General features: G+C 34.1%; 3 protein-coding genes across 3 annotated transcripts; all 3 read right to left on the bottom strand.

Moving 5' to 3' along the window:
* Positions 1 to 898: 898 nt before the first annotated feature.
* LOC105788651 (ribonuclease TUDOR 1) lies at positions 899 to 6,093 on the bottom strand. Its single transcript, XM_012615616.2, has 16 exons — positions 5,811 to 6,093; positions 5,520 to 5,594; positions 5,303 to 5,416; positions 5,124 to 5,228; positions 4,833 to 5,039; positions 4,524 to 4,742; positions 4,337 to 4,444; positions 3,864 to 4,034; positions 3,562 to 3,759; positions 3,097 to 3,468; positions 2,768 to 2,998; positions 2,501 to 2,689; positions 2,330 to 2,410; positions 2,058 to 2,252; positions 1,448 to 1,822; positions 899 to 1,365 (listed from the first exon to the last, which is right to left on the bottom strand). The coding sequence occupies exons 1-16, from the start codon at positions 5,967 to 5,969 to the stop codon at positions 1,165 to 1,167; spliced, it is 3,000 nt and encodes a 999-aa protein (XP_012471070.1). The 5' UTR covers positions 5,970 to 6,093; the 3' UTR covers positions 899 to 1,164.
* A 6,315-nt stretch (positions 6,094 to 12,408) lies between these two features.
* On the bottom strand, positions 12,409 to 13,238 carry LOC105788650 (uncharacterized). Its single transcript, XM_012615615.2, has 2 exons — positions 13,078 to 13,238; positions 12,409 to 12,998 (listed from the first exon to the last, which is right to left on the bottom strand). Exons 1-2 carry the CDS (start codon positions 13,093 to 13,095, stop codon positions 12,531 to 12,533), a joined length of 486 nt encoding a protein of 161 aa, XP_012471069.1. The 5' UTR covers positions 13,096 to 13,238; the 3' UTR covers positions 12,409 to 12,530.
* A 3,030-nt stretch (positions 13,239 to 16,268) lies between these two features.
* LOC105788649 (calcium-dependent mitochondrial ATP-magnesium/phosphate carrier protein 2) lies at positions 16,269 to 20,891 on the bottom strand. The gene is made up of 4 exons (XM_012615614.2): positions 19,715 to 20,891; positions 17,054 to 17,839; positions 16,883 to 16,973; positions 16,269 to 16,737 (listed from the first exon to the last, which is right to left on the bottom strand). Exons 1-4 carry the CDS (start codon positions 20,160 to 20,162, stop codon positions 16,545 to 16,547), a joined length of 1,518 nt encoding a protein of 505 aa, XP_012471068.1. The 5' UTR covers positions 20,163 to 20,891; the 3' UTR covers positions 16,269 to 16,544.
* Positions 20,892 to 21,202: the final 311 nt, after the last annotated feature.

Raw genomic sequence — 21,202 nt, 5'->3', positions numbered from 1 at the left:
AAATGTCGTTTCATAAACTAATAATAACAATAATTATTATTATTATTATTATTATTTAGTACTAATTTATTTATATATTTTTGGCTTAGATTATCATTCTAAAGCCTGTTCAAGTTTTATTTTCATTTAAGATATTCTCGTGTAGTTATTATATATGTTATAATTTTAAAATCGATGAATATTTGATTAGTTTTGTTTGGGCTGCTTCAACAACCAATATGATGTCTTATATCTGGTATTTATTTGAGTCAAGTGAAGGGTTTTATTGATGAAAAATCAAATCAAATTTTAATTTTATAGAATTTATCATTTGATTTAATGAAAGGGTTAGATGATTTTTAAATTTTTTAATTAGTGAAAAATAATTTAAGTCATTATAAATATTTAATGAATATATATATTCAAAGTGTAATAAACATCTAATAAATAATTAAATTATATAAAAAATTAAAGCAAGTCTAATAAATAACTTGGTATATTTTAATTTGAATGGAGCGATAGTTGAAGTTTTACCAAACATTCATTTGGTACGAGGTCAAACTATATAAATTTTATCCTTAATATTATATAAAAATATTTTTATTTTAAAATTGGAAACTAAAATTAAAGATGTGATGTTAAATGAATGTTGTGAAAAGACTTTTCACAAGAAAACCATTTATACCATTTGAAATGGAGTAGTAAAAATTATTTGATAAGTTTATTAATATTCATAAAGAACAAAAAAAAAACATGAAGTATGTGTGAATTGTTGTATGTCATGTTTAAAAGTTTAACGTGTTAGTCAGGTCAAAATAAGAAATTAACAAAAAAATGCAAACAATGAGACTAAATTTGAGATTAGGGTTAAAATTATATGGTTTTGATAGGTTTTTGTAATGAATGTCCCAATTAGAAATTTTCAGAAAAGAAAAATTGGATAGCATTAGATAAAAAATATCCAAAAATAAAGGCTTGGGGAAACTAATGTTTGTAACATCCGGCATGGAAAGAGAGGACAAATGCTACCGTTCCCCTTATTTACATGGGATTAAAAAAATTGTTCCCTCACTAATGGCAATTTCTAGTTTAGGTTGTCCTACTCTTAATTTTAACTCTTCGAATTATAAATAAAATCCAACGCTTTGAATTAATTTAAAGTCTCAAGTGATTTTGTGGTTTTTACTACCTCTTACCACCGGATTTCTTAGCCGCTGCAAGTGGGGGAAGTGTATCCTCCTCATCATCAGAGTCCACATCTCCGTACTCCCAAATTCCCCGCCGAGCAGTTTTCGCCTCCTTCTGGTACTTCTCCAATTCATCAAGCATTGCTTTTCTCTCCTTTGCTTCAAGTCTCTTCCTTTTCTCCAACCTAGCAAGCCCCTCCTGAAAAACACACCATGGACACTAATCATAAGCTTTCCATGATATTATAACACAATAATTCAAGGGGCCTTATTGCTCAAACCTGCAACATTGCTTCATTAATACTTAGCTCTGACTCCTCAGCACGCAGTGTTACTATGAGAACTGTACCAGTTCCTTGTCCCTTCACTTTTCCGCCAGAAGTATTCCTTTCCTCTACAGTAGCAGTAAACTGCAGTGAACTGCCTAGTGTCTGCTCGCTCAAAAACTGGGCAGCCTCAGTACCAAATTCATCATCAAGCACTGGAACTTTAAGAAATGCAAGACTGCATAACTGGGCAAGCCCAGGAGTAGCTGATACTGAATCAAGAGGTCGTAATTGACTGTATGGGACCTCTTCTTGATTCCCGTAATCAACATAAAACACTTCAAACCTGTCCTTCGGAGATTGAATTCCTCCTCGAGGTGCATTTACAATCTTCACAACTCAAACCAAGGATGCATTCATAAAAAAATCAGTAGTGAAAGGTGAAACACTACATGAATGAAATGCCATACAAAGATGATGCTTAACAGGCCCCAACACAAAAAATATAAGATATAACCATAGTTCCAATTATCTAGTGAAAAAGACTGTTGCCACAAGACACCAATATTATATGCACACATAGATAAAGCTTAAAAGGATTCAAAATCAAGTACATGGAACTAACCAGTGCACGATTCCAGGAATTATCCATACTAAACTGAGCAAGGACAATGTCACCCTTCCTGGGATTAAAAGCACCAATCACAGGAGCTTCTTGAATGCTTAAAGATGCCAGGTGTTTCTGAATCGATGAGAATCTCTGATCTCCCACTGTCTGGACATAAAATTTTCCACCATCTACTACTTCTGTAACAACAACCTGAAAGTAGCAATGAAAGTTATTCACCAGTTCATGACATACTCAAATACAATTATTTAGTTGGGTTCCTAAAGCACCTTTAGCACTTCCTTTTGTTTGTTATCAACAACGGCTGGTCCGTTGGTAATTTCCTCTCCTTCCACATAGTTCTCCCAAATCTAGAAAGAAAAAGTTTAAAGATAAATATAGGCAATTCATTTAGCATTACCAAATGAACAATGGTGATAAAAGATGGCACTGCTTCTTACTTTTAGTTTCTGGTTCTTAGCAGATTGCTCAGCCTGTTCAAGAAGATGCGCATCGGCAATCCTGTCAATACCAAATGAAGTTTGTAGCTTTGCCAGGCCTGCCTCAAGGAGTGTTACTGCCATATTGGTTCTAGACTCCCACAAAGACCCCAAAAATGTTCCAGTTCTATCGCAAGTTTCCACTTCAATCTATGTACAAAAAATATTCATTTGTAAAAAGAATAACAAACTAAATGGCAGACAAGCAGTTCAAAGAGAAACCTATACCTCCACATCTCTCTGCATGATCTTTCGTCTCATCAGTGCTATGGCTTCTTCTGAATAAGGCTCATTACGACCAGGACATCTGACACCAGAAAATGAAAAGGCAATGCTACAAGTTTCCTTGGGGATCAACAACTTAAAACGATGACCGCTTAGGACATATTCTACAACAGCTGGAACCCTCTTGCCTCGATGCAAAAACGGCATGAATTCTTTGGCTCTCTTGGCCGATGCCTGCATGTAGGCAAGATAGCATATGAAAATTAGAATCCAGATAAGAAATGAAAATATGCCAGCAAGAAAACAAATAACATAAAGGATGGATTGCTGACTATTGTAAGGTCCATTATGTGCATGACTGGTGGATCTTTGGCAGAATGAATTCCTTTCTTCCCAGAAATAGCGCGTGATTCAGCAGCCAAAAGGGCATCATAATAGTTTGATCTTTCCTCAAAATCCCTATGTCTTATCACTGTGCCAAAGCCACGCCCAACCACCAACTCTGCAACATTCAAGCCAGGCTGCTGGTTACCAGTTCCAGATGGGACTGCTGCAGAAGCATCATCACCATCACCCTTAACAGGGGACATGAGGAAGACAGAGCCAAAATCCATTACCCTTGAATCTGCAGATGCAGGTGTAGCAGCTGCCACAGTTCCATCCGCCATGGTGACTTTCCTGGAATATTCCATTTGTACAGTCACCTGACAAAAAGTATTTTGAAAAATTATAAATAAGGGTTCCTAAATAGCATAGCACTACCAAAATAAGATTTTAAAGAAAAAAAAAATCCAAACCTGTTTTCCAATAAGGCGCGTTCTTAAAAACTCCTTTGCTTCCCGAGCATAAGGAGCTGGCTTTTCATCTCTACGAGGATTGCCCATTTTTGGACATCTAATGCTTGAAAGATTGACTCGGCGTTCTGCAAGAAGACTACCGTATGGGATAGAATCATCAGACACAATAATGCAGTCCCCACTAACAACCTCCACCACCTGTGAAAAACCCATACAATTATAACTAATTACGAAAACCAAGAACCTTGTATTATTGTTACGATACAACATGAAAATTTAATGGCAAAAACTTTTGCTAGTACCTTTCCTATGAAGTTTTGATCATGGATTGCCATGGAGTTTGTGACTGGGGGTACATAGTTTGTCCAGATCCTCAACCGAGTCTTCTTGGCTTGAAGCTCTGCAGCCTTTAACCGTCGCTTGGCATCATCTTCCATCATATTAGCACTCCATTCAACATATTTTGCTAGACCCTTTGGTTTGAGAGGTAATGGTTAGGTTGAGAGAGGAGCAAGACAATATTCAGAATACATGAGCATAAGTTCAAGAAAAGAAAGACGTTTTATTAAGACATTAGTATGAAAAGAAGCTTTATAAGCAAATAAAAGATTTGGTTGATTATAGACCAAGGCTGTACATAACATAGCATTTAAAACTAGTTTAGCAATAATTCAATGTCCAAATAAAAGAATACTACAAACTAATAGTTCAGTCATAATTCAATGTTGGCATAATTGATAGGCTAGAATGCTGCAGAAAGAAATCCAGAACATACATTTTCCACAAGTTCCAAAGCGAGATCTTTTGCCAATTCGCCTTCCGGGTAATAAACTGATCCAATCAAATTGCTGAATTTGTCAACACCTTCAAGAACAATGCGTACCTACAAAATCAACCTTGAATTTAGAGTAACTATACAAAATGCATGAACACAAGTCAATTTAAAGCATACATTCACTTACATCTCTATTCAGACAACGAACTTCTGTAAAATATTTAGCTTCTGGTGCAAAAGGATCAGGGGAAACTTCAGCAGAAGGTGCGGACGAGACAGTAAGCCGCTGTGCAGATGTTAAGTCAGCCTGTGGCTCATCAGCTGAAACATCTCCATTTTGTTTATCAGAGGTCAAATCTGTTTCAACAACAGTTTCTGTAACAGCCCTTCTACCCATGGAAGGGGCCTAAATTAACAGAAAAATTATAGATATTTTAAAATCTGTTTATCATAAGGTGAATGGAATCTTTTTAAGAAAAATGTTTAAAATGTGCACCTGGATACCAGCAACAAACACTTGCACAAACTGAAAATCAGGAAGCAAATACACTCGAACAGTACTACCATCACGAACCTGCTCAACTATAGCTTCCATTGACCTACCCTTGTTTTCAGCTAGAAGACCCATGGCATCTAAGTTACTAGGATCACCAACGGCAGATGGAGGCAAATTACGGATAGAAGCCTCTGCAGCACCAGGTACCTACAACCCACAATTATTATGATCACTTAGAAACTACTCTTTGCTAAATCACTAAGACATTCAGTGGTGGACTGAAGAGATAACCTTGCTCCATTGGCCCAGACCTTGTTGTTTGGCTTGTTCTTCAAGATGTAACAATTCAGCAACATAAGGACTAACTTCCCCTTTCTGCTGCCCCTGCACCCTAACCTGTACAAACCTGGCTCAGTTGAAAACTAGAATAACCTTTCTCACGTATTATAACATACTGAAAAGAAAATTACCTTTGCCCAGCCTTCAGAGACAACCAACATTGCAACATTTTTGTCACCAAGATATACAGAGCCAAAATCCCGGGCAATGCTTGGTACTGAATATTCAACTCTGAAAATAACTTCCTAAGTGAAGAATAGATTGATTTAGGTCACTCTTATTCTAAACAGCCCAATGTCCTCTATGACGACGACAACAACAACCAGAAAAATTCAAAAGTCGAAGCACCTTTCCTATGCAGAGATTCCTCAAATATTCTCTGCTATCCCAAGCAAATGGCTCATCAACACCCCCTCTGCGGGCCTATTAATAAGATAAGACGAAAAAAACAAAAAGCTTCAATGGGAAGAACGTGAACGGAATTCGTTTTTCTTAGGCCATTGCAGCTATAAAAACTAACCAATTTAATTTATAGTTTAGAAGTGACTGTCATTCAACAAAATCATTATCCAAACAAGTAAATCATTAAACTCAACAGCATCAAAGCCAAAAGGAAAAGCATATCTAATTGAGGTTTACCAGTCTAGGAGAAATGAGAGATGCCAAAGTAATGGTTTTCTCAGGTGGTGGTCCAGGCCTGTTACTGGACAAGGCCATTACTACCAAGCAATCACCCGATTGAACTGCTTTGACTTTCCCTTTGTACCATCCCGTGCCCCCACCAGTTGATGCCGCCATTCTCAATAGCTAAAGATCTACCATCAAAAATAACGAAACACTTCAGTTCAACATCATTTTCTCAATCAACAACCAAAAACGTTAATAGCATTCTAAATAACAAAATTCAACTTTTTTTTAAAACAAAAAGAACCCAGATCCGAATTCATTGCAACTTCAAAACAACCAACAATTGAAATATTAATAACAGAAATGATTTAAAACGCCCTTTGATCAAATCAAACAACAGCTAGAAAACAAAAATGTAGAGACAAAATTGATCATAAGTTTGCGCTTGGGTGTAGAGTCAGATTATAGAAATGCAAACGAAACATATGTAATACCAAAAAGAAAATATGGATAATTGTGGGTGTAGGTTGAGGAAAATTGAAGCCTTATTGGATCTATCAGAAAATGAAGAGTGAGACTTGGTTTTATATTTCCGTATGAAAACACAAAGGAGGTGAGATGTTGAGAGGAGAGGCTGGCGCGGGTGCAATATCGAAATGGGGATTAAAAATACCCTCCTCCAATATTTTTGGAAAAATAACATCAAAGTACAATATCTAATTTTGTCATTTTCTAAAGTTGACATATGTGACATTTAATTTCCTATTTTAATGTTTCATGCCTTACTCTTCTTTTAATCATTCCCAATAAAACAGACATGTTTTGAATTTGGCAGCGCCACTGGGTTGTGTCAGCTGTATTTAAAACTCATCATTTCTTGATGATTGCCTTCTTTTACTCGGAAAACAGTGATGTCAATCCCATCAACTCACGTCAGCAGGGAGGGGTCACCTCTGGCCGACTTTTTTCAGGCCAACTCAACCGGATTTTCGGCTTTTTTTATAAAAATACCCAAAACTTTTTTTTTAAATAATCCACTTTAAAAATGATGTACGTAAATGACCCATTTTAAACGGTAAACATCGGTGATGTTATTGTCATTGGTGTCACCTCCTCCGATTTTTTTTGAAAAATAATTGTTTGGGTGTCGCCGTTGCCATTAGTAGCATCAGATTGAAGTATAATTATATAAAATGTTCAAGAGCCTGATAAAGCGATTATCCTTTTAGATTGGATAAAAGAAGGTCGCATCAATTAAACGCTTTTAAACTTGTGGTCTATTTGCATGTTAGGTTTGTCCACTTTTAAAATTAAATTTAAATAGCCCTTAAAATATAAGCATAACAAAAATAAACTATTTTCAAATTGTATTATTTTTAAAAACAATAAACTTCAAAACTATATAAAATCCTTATTTAAATTACCCAAATATATCCCTAAAAATCTTTCTCAAGTTCTAAATAAGAATTTTTGACTTTGAGGAAATTCTTGAGGATATATCTGAGTAATTTAAATAAAAATTTATATTTTTTAAGTTTATTGTTTTTTAAATAAAATTTGAAATAAGTTTATTTTTGTTATTTTATATATTTTAAGGACTATTTAAATTTAATTTCATAAGGGGACAAATCTAACATGCAAATAGATCAAAATTTTAAAAGCATTTAATTGGTGCGGCTAGAGGGATGGCACCACCACTTTTTTCATCCAATCTAAAAGGGTAATTATTTCATCAGGTCTCTGAATGTTTTATATAACTATACTTCAGTCTAATGCCGCCATTGGCAACGACTGCACCCAAAAAAAATTATTTTCTTTTTAAAAAATGGAGGTGGTGATGCCAAAGGCAATGAGGTCGCCGACGTTTACGGTTCAAAACAGGTCATTTACGTATATAATTTTCAAAGTGAATAATTTTCGTAAATAATTAAAAGTTTTGAGTCATTTTTATAAAAAAAATGATTTTTTAAGTGTTGGAAATCATGAAACAGGGGACGTGGTCAAACCCGATCAGACTAGAAATGGGGAATCAATTCCAACAGATCAATTTTGAGGGCGTTTCAGGCCCACTGAACCCGAGATTTGATAGACTAATTTGACAAAATGGATCAGATTCTGTCGCCTAGAATAGGAAAAAAAAAAAAGTGAATTAGTTTTGTAGATAAAAGTTGGAGTTTGAAGTATTTATTGCAATACAAAAATCCTCGAGATTTAGGTAAAGAAAATTTGTTTTTTTTTTTAATTCATTATATGAATATGATGATTTTTAAACTAATAAGTTAGTATCTTTTGCAGATAACCAGTTTGCAATTTTGGTGTATTACAACAAACAAATTCGAGAAACCCACTAAACCAGAGCTATATTCGAATCAAGGCATAATATTAGTGCGAGATTGAAACAAAAAGCTGATCTTGAAGGGTTGAAATTGAAGATTAGTAGTAAAATTTAAGCATATTGTAGGAGGTAGGGGTGAGCGTTCAATCAAATCGGGTGAAAAATTTTGAATTAATCAAGTTGAAGAATCCTATTTTATCATCGTAACTCAATTTAAAAATTTTCGAATCAAATCGAGTGAAATAAAATTAAGTAGAGTCGAATTGAGTGGCCTTGTTCAAGTTAAATTAAAAATTAAATAGGTTAAATTAGAATTTTGTACAGTATAACCAATTCCATGTTAAGAACTTAAATTTGAAACAATATATATTTGAAAAAAATTCAAAGTAAAATAAGAAAAAAAATACTTTAGTACTATGATAAACTTGAATTATTAATTAACTTATTTAGGTCCCTAAATTTATTATATTGCAAAATTTTAAAATTTTAACTTTCTTTATATATTCTTTAATTTTTAAAAAATTTATAATTTTTAAAATATATATTAAAATTTTTATAATTATTTTGAATTTTAAAATTATTTTAAATTTTTTTTGTAATTTTTGTTGAGAGAGTGACTAATTTGTTCATTTTCAAAATTGACAACAACCAAAGGGATATTTACATCAATCTACTTGAACTCAAAACTCAAATTACTTATTTGAGTTGACTCAAAAAGATTGAATAACTCGAAATTCGGAATTTTTTTATTTTTTTGAATCAAATTGAGTTTTACTTACCCTAGTGAGAGGACAATATCTACGATCTTCTATAGATTTCTGACATCATTAAATCTTGTCACATTTAGCTACCTTCAGATTTTCGATGGTGAAGATGTAGAGATAATGATAGCAGTTCATGACAAATCTGAAAAATCATGTGGCTAAATTATATGTGGAATTGGACGATGAGGAGGAGGTGAATGCGATTGTTGAGAATCCTAGCTCATCCAAACAGATTGTGAATATTTCCATCAACCCCGTCGGTCAACAAAATGAGTTGCAGTAGTTGTACGTAGAGGTGCCATCAGAGTCTCAATGGAGACAATCTTTAATTTGTTGGTTGGATTTCAATCTAAATGTCCCATTAGAGGATAGTATGACTCTGCATGACCATTTATATATGGGTGTGCTCAAAATACAACAGTAGACCTTAACGAAAATGTTGTTGAGCCAAATGCAAAAGAAGTGTCTGTTGATGTTACATACAATGATGGAAATAATTCTAAATCTAGTGATCCGTACGAAGACGATGTGTTGAAGGAAGCGAATGTTGAAGAAGATGATGATGATTTTGATTCCGACCAAGGCGTCCAACAGAATACTGCTGAAACTAGGGCTTAGTCCAACAGTCTCAGTTTGGTTCTTTCACCATATGAACCTACGGCTCATATGTTTAACATCGACTTAAATACAATGCATGTCGTAGAGTTTCCCGAATATCCTTATATATTACCGGCCCACGTGATGCGTTCTAAAGTGCATCCTAGAGATTTATGCATGGATTTACAATTCCCGACGAAGGAGGCCATTGTAGGAGTAATTAAGAAGCATAACTTTAAACTCAATGTGGATTACAACGTTGTCATTTCTATGACGACAAAATATGTTGGCGAGTGCTAGAAAGGTAATGAAAGATGCAAATGGAGGATTAGGGCAACACTGATGAAAAAGAAACAAATTTGGGAAATTCGAAAATATAAGGGTCCTCATACATGCACAACTGCACGGCTAACGTGGGATCATCGCAAATTGGAATCAAAGTTTATTTTCAAATGCATAATCCTATTGGTCAGAGTGAATCCGAAAATTCCGGTGTCAATACTAATAGCTGATATATAGTCCTAATTCAGATACTCCGTCGCATACCTAAATACATAGAAAGCGAAGCTAAAGGCTGTGAAGGAATTGTACGGTGATTGGGGAAATTCCTACAACAAACTGCAGAGATCAATAGTTGTGCTGTGGGAGTTCGTTCTAGGTATGGTGGTTAAACTTAGACTCCCAATGCACTCGATTCATCCAGTCAAATAGTTGAAGGTAAAAGGATATTTCACCTGATGTTCTGGACATTTGAGAGTTGTGTCCGAGCATTTCCATATTGCAAACCCATGGTGCAAGTAAACAGGACTTGGATGTATGGGAACTACATCTAGATATTGTTGATTGTGGTTGTGCAAGACGAGGATCGGAGAATCTTGCCGATCGCATTTGCCATCATTGAGAAAGAAGACATGGGGTCTTGGGAATTTTTCTTAAGAAACTTGCACCTATATGTAGTTAAACAAACTAGTGAATGTTTGATGTCTAATCGTGGAAAAGGAAACATAGTTGTAGTATGGCAATGCGGGACTATGGTGGAGCCCACCGAATGATTATCACGTACACTACATCCAACACATTGCTTGCAATTTTATGAGAGAGTTCCACAATGTGGATGAGTGCAAAGAAGTTGTTAACATGGGTATATACTTGATTATTATATCTATAGAAGATATTTAATGACCAATTTTTTCGATAAGGTACAAGTTCCAAAGACATCGGTTCCATCAAAGGTTGGAGAAGTTAGGAGCCAAACATTTAAGAGCAACGGAGTGGCTCAATAACATTCCCTTTTAGGCTTGGGCTTAGTCATACATTGAAGGGTATCAATATGGGCATATGACTACCAATCTGGCGGATGTCGTGAATTTCGTTGTGAAAGGGATGTGCCATTTGCCCATAACATTTGTGTTCACTTCGACTTATTGGTGATTGAGTGAGTTGTTTGCGACGATGGGAGAGACATATCAAACATTGGTGAATGCAAGTCACATCTTCTGTAAGGAACTACAAGAAGCCATGGAGGACAATCGTAGAAAAGCACGCTCGATGTTGGCTAAATGTATATCGCGTGAATTTGAAACTTTCCACGTGTATGAATTTACAAGGCACTGTACAACTTTTCCAAATACATTGTATGGGGTCAACCTTAAGCAAAGGTAGTGCGATTGCAGAAGGTTTCAAGCACTCCGATTTTCGTGTGCTCATGCGATTGCGGCATATGCCCTTTCTTGTGCCGACTATATGAAATACGTGGATGATGTGTACAAACTTGATCAAATCTTCAATGTTTGGAGACATGAGTTCCTCGAATGAGGAATGAGGTATATTAGGATATTTTGCCTACTCCTACGTTTGTTTTGCTACCGAATTTGGGATTGTGATGCTAGCTGCAAGGTCGACTGCAGTCAAGTCGAATTCGAAATGAGATGGATTTGAGAGAAACAGACGAACCAAAAAGATATGGCCTTTGTAGAAACGTCAGGCACAACCATAATAAATGTCTCCATCACAACCATTAAGCTCAAGATGTATACTGTGAAATTATTCTTGTAAATGATATTGTATATATTAATCTTACATATTTTTCTTTGTATCAACCATTGTATGGTTAAGTAAATTTTGGGTTTAGGGATGGGAAGAACCCTTAACTAAAAAATGGTACAACTTAAGTAAATACAAATAAAAATAAGATAAAAGGAGGTTTGTACACAAATGTATTAGGATTTGCTCCAAATGTAATTTTAATTAAACAAAATTTATACTAATGAAATTTATATATACAAAAATAAATATGGGAAGAGGAAAACTAATGATACTTTCATGCTTGTCAGTACATTATCAATTGATGTAAAATTTTCTTTTAAGTATTAACGAGTCTTAACTCGATTGACACGATATTATTACAAATATAAAAAAAAATACGAAATGCATTATCCTCTTTAAAGAAGTAGAATAAAAATTCTAGACGTATTAGTATATTTCAATATATTATTCATGTAAATATTTATGTAAAATTCAAATTATTAATTATGCTCAATAACTATCGAAATTATTCCTTAAAATAATTAATTTATTTAATTTTATTCTTCCTTAAAATAATTAATTTATTTAATTTTAAAATTAAAAAATAATTTTGAAGTCATAATAATATTAATTGAATTATGTCATAAATTGACGATTTAAAATTATTAAAACTGATAATAATATTATGATAAATAATGCATTGTAAATTGTTAATAATAAAATGTGTGATGATGGGCGGGGGCAGGGGATTTCTCCACGTGAAAATAGAACAATCCGTTGCCTGTATCTCGGGTTAAGGAAATGTTGGATGGCTATGATTAATCAATACTTTCTTGGCCATCTCAATCCATTTTTTCAACATTCCATTCGACACGGCATCGCATCAAAGTAAAGCAACAAACCAACTATTGAAACCCCATTATTTTACTGTATATTTACAACATTCGATGATGAGCCATAGGGAGATATCTAGAACGTTCCCCCAGAAAAGCCTGGAAATTAAATATAACATTAGCCATCAAGAACACCAACTGATCTCAGAGTTTCAGCCCTCGAGGTAGGAGTGACAGCAAACACGTCAGCCCGTGTTGGATCATCAATGGCGAAGTGATCGTCATCTTTCTGAATATGGGCAACTTTCCTGAAAAACGACTGCTTGATGAACCTGTCTGTTTCATCCAGCACTCGATCAGGCTCCTCCACCTCTGGTAAACTCTCTCTTCTCTTCTTGTCAACTCGCACATGCGGCGAGTTCTTCAGCTGTTGCACCACTGTGTGAAGGCCCAGTGAGGTTGACAGCGCTATCATGCCGATTGCTACGTACACCGGCACCATATCGCCCCTCACTTTCTTTGGCGGCTTAGCATCTTTAGAGTAGCCAAAATCGGCTGTTGGTGAGTAGGATTTCAGTTTCGGTGGCGTTGAGGTCGCATAACTCGCCTTTCCTCGCAAAGGATTCGTCAACTGCTTCAAACAACCCTGCAATTATCATAGGAAACAAGTTTTAATGCAACCCAAAAGAGAAAATCGAAAGTAAAAATAATAAATAAAAACTTACAATTGATCTAGATGCCATGGTTTGATCGTAAGCTCCTTTTCAACAGATAACTTTCAGGGTGGATTTATTCGTTTATATAATAAGAAAGGAGAGGAGGATGGATGGAGAAGTGTAGAGAGTTCTGGACAGAGGAGAACTGAACTAAAGTGAAGAGACACTTATCCATTCTTTCAAGTGTACACGTTTCGCATCATGGAAGCCTCCTGAGGCTACACGTCATTCAACTACACTTTTCTTGTTTCTTTTTTTATCTCTCCTTTCATTGGCCATATAATCATGGGTAAATGTCAAAATAGTCACTTTTGTTTTCCTTGTGTTACATTTTAGTCATTTATGTTTGAAATGCTACATTTTAGTCACCGAGTGTTAATTTTCATTGACGGTGTAACGGTAAGTTGACGTGGCACATTAAATCATCATTTTAAACAAAAATTTTAGGTTAAATTATACAATTGGTCCTTATAATTTTTTCGTTTTGAGCAATTTAATTTTTTTCCTTTTACGTTAAAAGAGATCGAGAAGAGAGGAAAATAGAGGGAGAAGCAGAAGAGAATAGAAAATAAAGAAAAAAAGGGAAATTTAAAAGAACATAAAAGAAAAAAATTGTTTAAAATGAAAAAAATATGGGGATCAATTGTATAATTTAACCTAAAATTTTTGTTTGAAATGATGATTTAACGTGCCACGTCAGCTTACCATTACATCATTAATGATAATTAACGGCTCAGTAACTAAAATATTACAATACATTAACGTAAGTGACCGAAACGTAACATTTCAAACATAAGTGACTAAAATGTAACTTGAGAGAAATAAAAGTGACTATTCTGATAATTTAACCGATAATCATTATTAAAGACGAACCGAAATAGTTTAAAGAAAATCTATTTAATGTAACATTTTTTATTTCAATAAAAATATCTTCCTTTAGTTTAATTTTGAATATATTTATTTTTAGAAATTACTTTTGAAGCAATTTATTTTATTAACATAAAAATAATATTAATCACGATTAACTATTAGCTCGATTAGCATCGGCATTGTTGCTAGTGTAGAAGGATTTGAATTCGAGTATACTGAAACGCATTATCCTCCAATTTAAGGGTTTAGGAAGAGTTATAAAAAAGAATAGATATGATAAAAAAAACCTATAATTAGATTAATGTTAGAAAATATTAATCTATTAGTGAATATAAAACATAGTATGTTTCAATATAAATTTTTATATTAAAAATAGATAGTTATAAATTATTTATATGATTTTGAAATTTACACAATAGTCATATTATTTTAAAATTTTATATTATACAATATAGTATTTTTACAATACTTATAGTTTTTAAAAGTGATACATTAAATCATATTTTATATAGTATTTAAAACAAAATTTTCATATTATCTGTGAAAAGGTATATATTTTTAAAAATAATTAATAATTAGTATATATATATACACACATACATTATAACAATTCATAGTAATTTTCATTTTCTTGTCTAATTTACATACTTCTTAATAATTTTATTTTGAAATTAATTGAACTGCATAAATTGTGACTTCTAAAATACTCAATAAAGAGATTCCATGGTAATATGAAATTCAAAAGAGCCTATATTCTATCCACCACCCCCTAATCTCCCCTCTTCCTTTTTCAATTACATACAATCATTACATCTTTTCGACTTAGCTTTTTACTAAAATAAAACATGCCATACTTTCTAAATCCATAGATTCTAAGCTTTGAAAAATGTAGAATGTAATATTTTTCATGGGTTTTCAAGAAGGCTTCAAGTGGGAGATCAAAATGAAGTGAAAAAAGACACTACTTTTCTCTCCATTTTCTATCTCTTAAAACCATGTATAAAATCCAGTGGTTGCCAGAAGTTTAAGCGTAAACTATAAAAATAGTCACTTTTGTTCGTCTCATATTACATTTTAGTCTTTTATGTTTGAAATGTTACGTTGTAATCACTTACATTATCGTTTTGTTACGAAGTGATCACTCTACCGTTAAGCTTCGTTACCTCCCTGATAGCAGTCCTACGTGACAGTTCAAATGAATTTTAAATGCCAACTTGAATGTCTTACGTGGCAATCCAAATTAAATTTATTTAATTAAAAACCTATTTTTATCCTAGTAGCTGGACATCCAAGTTGGCATTTAAAATTCATTTGGACTACCGTTAGAGAGGTAATGGAGTTTAACGTAGAGTGACCACTTTATAATAAAACGATAAAGTAAGTGACTAAAACGTAATATTTCAAACATAAGTGACTAAAATATAATTTAAAACAAACAAAAATGACTATTTTTATAGTTTACCCAAGAACTTAGGGGTTAGAAATCACTCTTAAAATTGTCCAAATCCTTTCAAAATAAATAGACAAAATTGCACATGATATTTTAAATCCAAAGGCATAAATTAATGAGTTTTAATGGCAAAGATTAAATCTAAAGTTTAATCCAATGATTATCATACAACTAATGTTTTCATTAACAAAAATATTTCTCTATAAATTACTCAACCTCCTAAATTGAAAAAATAGTCAAAGTCTTACTTTCCAAATAAAATCTAATATCTCAAATAAATTATATCTTATCACTTTCAATATTCTTTTTCGCACTTAATTAAATCCACAAATATTTTTAATTATTTTGATTTCTTTCTCTTAGAAATTTTATGATTTCCATTCTTGAAATATTACCATTAATGACAATAAAAACTTTTGGGGCGTTATTGGGCATATTAAAATGCTTTTGATCACCATACGAAATGACGATGTAACTGATATTAAAGTTCTTTATGATTTTTTTGTATCGTACCACACTTGTCCTTTTAAGGAGCTATAACTGCCTCTCCCAACAATATCATCTCTAAAGTTTGAACTTGTATTTTCTCCTAAAAAATGCAATGAGCTTTATCATTATACCCTAAGATGTGGAGGTGTATGCTCAATTTGTTCAGGATTTCCACAAAACCTTTGAAAAGTCATAACCCCTACATACCATGTCCTAATGTGTTATATATATGTATCGGATACAACCACTTAAAAGAAGAATGAAATGTTGGAGCAACGTAAAAATATGACTTATTATTTCGCGTTATATGGAAATTTTCATTTAAAAAAGAACAGAAAGAAAACCAGCATAATACCCGACTGTCTCCTTGACAAAGAACCATTACTAAGCATTTTCACCACAAACAGTACCATTTTCATATCTATAAACTTGGAAGTCAGACATATTATGTCACATAATCCGTTTCTCAACATTTGTTTAGATAAGCCTTGGGGAAAAAAATTGTTTAGTACAAAACTATGCACCCCATTATCTGAAGGGGAATCATCATCTATCATATAACTCAAAACAATCAGTGTTACTTCTTGTTTAATTATCTTATTATCGGTATATATTCGTCATTACCTCTACTTTCACTTCTGCCAAACACAACTCCATCAAACTTCTCTTACTCTAGTTCTAGACTCTTTTTCATAGCCTCGTACACCAAATATGTAATACTTGCGGCTGGTACAACTTTGAGAAGATTTGGAAAGAGGCCCTTGTAGAAACCTCTACAACCTTCATTCCGAAATGTTCTCCAAAACACATCAGACATTCCCTTGTACGCAGCTTCTGATGTAGTTCGTTGAGCTTGCAGTCTGGGAAAACAAAAAAAAAAATACATCCCAGCAAAAAGCAAATATAATAAAAAAGTTAATACAAATACCAAAATCGGTATATGATGGTGCAGATGAACACAAATACCAGAAAGCAAGGGAGTAGTACATTATGTTATGATCGTACCTTGTTCTAATAACCTGCAAAGGGTAAACGCATGTTGCCCCTAAAGCTCCAGAAATTGTTCCACAACCTAGTTGCACAAGAGGACCGGGTTCTACAAAAGCAAGAAAGAAATCCAGAAGCTCCTAAGTTAATGAAACATAAGGAACCAAAAAGAAGCAGACAGAAAACTACCACTATCTTGAAGAATATATGTCCTCGACAAATCTTTCAAGGTCTCATAGACAGCAAGATCAATGCCAGCATAGGGGATAATCCCAAGAAGAGATGGCACAAGACCTTTATAAAATGCTCTCGGTCCCTCCTGAACCCAAATATCCTTGGTTAATTTCCCCAGATTTGGAGCCCTTCCACCTTCAGAAGCACAAGTCTGTAACCGAGTTTTTACAAGATCCATTGGGTAGATGGCGGATTGTGCCACTGCACCAGCTACACCTCCAGCAATAAGTCTCCCACTGGCACCTATATCACCGTTCTTGTTCCCCATACTGTCCCCTATTACATTCTTCAACATTTCATACGCATAGAACTTGATAGCACTTTCAGGTGCTACCTTCACAACATTTAATCCATTACCTCGGAAAAACCCTAAGACACCATCTTCCTTCCATATCTTCTTTACAGCTGGCAGAATACTAGCACGTGTAGTCTGCACTTGCAAAACCACCTTCAAGCGATCGAGAGGAGCAGTTGCAGTGCGAGATGCTGCTCCTGCTATTCCTCCAGCAATGAAATATTTGCTTCTCTTAACATGTTTACTGATGCCTTGAGGAATAACAGCATGCTCTCCGATATCTACAAGGCAAACCCTTTCCCAATGATGATAGATGTTCTCAATAGTAGCTTCATGAGGATAGAGTAGAAGGAAATCTCTCCATTCTTCAAATGTTATGATTCCATTATTGTCCTTATCGACATGCTCTACAAATCGAGCAAGCTCCTCATCATCAATTTGAATCCCTGCAAAATACAAACTGCCAGGCTAATAAGATGAAAACAACTGCTTAACTGCAACTGTGGGTACTATCAGCCTTCCACATGATGCACGGGTACTATCATATATTTATACTAACTAAATCAGAGAAGTCAAAATGCACAGGTACTATCATATATTTATACTAACTAAATCAGAGAAGTTGAAATGCACAGCTACCATCATATCTTTTTCATTGGATACAATGAATTCAAATGGAAGCACTTCCATGAAGCTTACAAAGTACCCATTATGTCGAGTATCATAGAAGCAAATCTACAGTTTCCCAATCTCTGAAAATTCCAAATAATGATTCAAAAAAGTGAGCATGAGATTCATCTATAATATGCACAAGTCCAAGTCAGTGACATGTTTTCTCATTAAGGACACCAATAGATGCTTAAATAAAAACCAAGAAACTGTCTCAAACATCCAGCAAAACAAATTGGCAAATATTTTAGAAAAAGAAGACAATGTCTCTACAATCAAGCCAAACAAACTGACACATGAATATACCAACAAGACATGTCTCAAATATTAAGCCAGACAAATACTTCCCTTAGATGGTGGCAAACCTGCCAAAAAAGCTCATATATCACCTTTGTAGCCTAACCGTAGGATTGATTGAGGTACCTCAACAAATTTTAGAGCAAAAGGAAAACACTCAATAGCAACTCCTTTAAAATAGAATGAACCTAAGGTTTAGATTTCTGCTCACCAATACTTTGGTTTTGGAGAAGCCTGCAACTAAAAGAACAGATTTTTTAACAAGAGAATGCCAGAATCAAAACTCATCGAATGCCATCGGTTTAAGAACTGAAATAAGATAAGTTCAACAGAATCGCACAACAGAAAACTAATCTTGCATGTGAAGCTTTATACCATCTCAGAATCTTCCTTGAGACAATACAAAAAAATGCTTTGCACAACTGCCTACGGAAGCTTGCTAACACCCAAGTACAGTCTAATCCAAATTGCTTTAGAAATTTGAACTAGAGAATACACATAACATAGCCACAAGTCTATATTACCAATTAAAATTCAGTTCTTGTTACTTTGCAATGATCTCCAAGGTCGAGGTTTATCTTTCTTTACTTCCATTGGCCACTCTAATGTGCAAATGAGAAAGCTGTTAAAACACAATGACATCTGACAGCAAGCGTAAGGCATTCAATTAAACTTCCATCATAGATAAGTTTTGAGAGAACGTGCATGAAGTATTAAATGAATTATGTCACACCGGGTAAATGTATGACCCAATCCACTTGGCATTAATTATTTCACAAAAATTTAACTAAGATAAACAGCATTTCTTTGGCCCAAAGACTGTCCCTCAAGCTTATTATCTAGGCACCAACACCAAAATCTCAATATTATATCTAAATAAAAGGAAAAAGTTATACATGTGTTTCAACTGGATTTAAGCACCAGGATATCATAAACTGAAAGCAATCTGCCACCAACAATATATATCTGCTTTACGGTCACCCATCATTGAGCACAGCAGCTGTTTATAGTTGTGTTAATCACTTCAACTAGTCTCCAAGAAAAGTAAGACAATTGGTAAATTATTAAAAGATTTTATACAAAGAAAACAAATTCTCTGGCAAACACATACAGAATTACAAACTGCAGAAAGCCAATTGTTGCAACTGCTATGAAAGGGACATTAATAAGATCACAACTTCACCATTTATAAGCAAATAACCATGAGTAGTTCAAACTGTATGATTTCACTATCAACCCCAAACAATGAAACCAACTCAACAAACCGGTCAAACATGTCAAGGTAAGAGAAAAAGGCTAAAGAAAACAAGAACCCGCAATTATTATAAAATAATAATAAAGGGAACATAGCATACCAGCCTTAACAAGGGCATCCCAGAGCTCCTCAGGCAAAATGCACCCATTATGTTCCACATCAATAGCTTGAAAAATCCTATAAAGTTCAAGCTCCTTATCATCCATATACCTCTTAAACTCTTGATAATCCACACGCCCGTCTCTGTTAGCATCACAAACTCTCAACAGATCGTTGGCATACTTATACTCAGCCGGAATCTGCAAAGCTGAGAGACCTTTTTCAATCTGAGCATAATCCAAGAATCCCACATTAGCTGCATCAAAAAAATTGAACAAACTTCGAATCCTTAAATCCCTTTCTTCCTTAGTCTCTTGTAATGCTAAAAGAACATGATCCATTGAGACGGGTCCCGGTTTTTTGACCGGGTTGCAACATCCGGGTTTGGATTTTGCCTCCATTTTAGGCAAGCCTACATGCTCCACACCCTGCCCTGCTGCCCCAGACATTACAATAGCAAAACGGACAACGCTTTTAATTACCTTAAGCAAATTTCACCTATTTCTCTGTGAATGTTGTCCCCAGGGGCCTGTTCTTCTTCTCTGCAAGCATGGAGATTTTGAAAGAAAGAGATCTGTTTTGTGAAATTGAGAACAAAGAATCAAAAAAAAAAAAAAAAGACCCTTTTGTTTGAGGCAGAGTAATAATAATATACCCCAAAGAATCAATCAAGGGAAGGATCCAAGAATTAGACTCGAATTACTAAGAGAAATAAGACAACAGATGCAGACTTTCGTTTGGTTGGAAGAGAGAAAAGGTCAAAATAAGGAAAAATAGAGTCAAAATTCCAAAGGAACAGGCTTAGTATCTCAATTCCAAGTCATTTTAATGGGTTTTTTTGCCTAAGATAAAAAAGAATCGATCAAAGAAACAGTATCACAGAAGACTAAAAAGAAAAGAAAGTTATTATTGAAGGTAGAAGAAAGAGGTGTGGTTCAAACGTCCAGATAACGAGATAACATATATTGGCTCCCAAAGCTCCTAGACCTTCCAAAATCCCTTTCTTTGAGAGCCCAACTCTGAATCTGATACAGTAAGAGATTAAAATTTCTGGGTCTTCTTTTTTCTGTGCCTTTGTGTTTCTGTTATGACTTTGCTTTGCTTTCTTCTTCTATCAATCACAGGATCAAGGATTGAAAGAAGCAGAGGCCACTAGGCAAAAGGAACATTTTTTTTCGCATAATGATTTATTTGCCCTCCAACTTTTCAAAAAAGTCATTGTAGCCCTTCTTTCAATTTTCTACTTTTTTTAGTCTTTAAAATTGTGTCTCATGGCAAACATTTTTCTAATTTAGTTGATGTGAGATGCATGTAAATCACGTGTAAGATATTTAATTAACTTTTTAAAATTAAAAAATTATTTAAATGATTTAAAAATATTTTTTAATTTTAAAAATTAATTAAATGTTAGTATGTCATCCATGTATCAACAAAGTTAACAAATATTAATTTTTCTATTCATTTTGGGGTGATTTGATAATAAAAAATA

Source organism: Gossypium raimondii, chromosome 2, assembly GCF_025698545.1.
Source record: "Gossypium raimondii isolate GPD5lz chromosome 2, ASM2569854v1, whole genome shotgun sequence".
Lineage (NCBI taxonomy): Eukaryota > Viridiplantae > Streptophyta > Magnoliopsida > Malvales > Malvaceae > Gossypium > Gossypium raimondii.
Note: the sequence above shows the minus strand (reverse complement) of the source record. Positions and strands in the feature narration are given on the sequence as shown.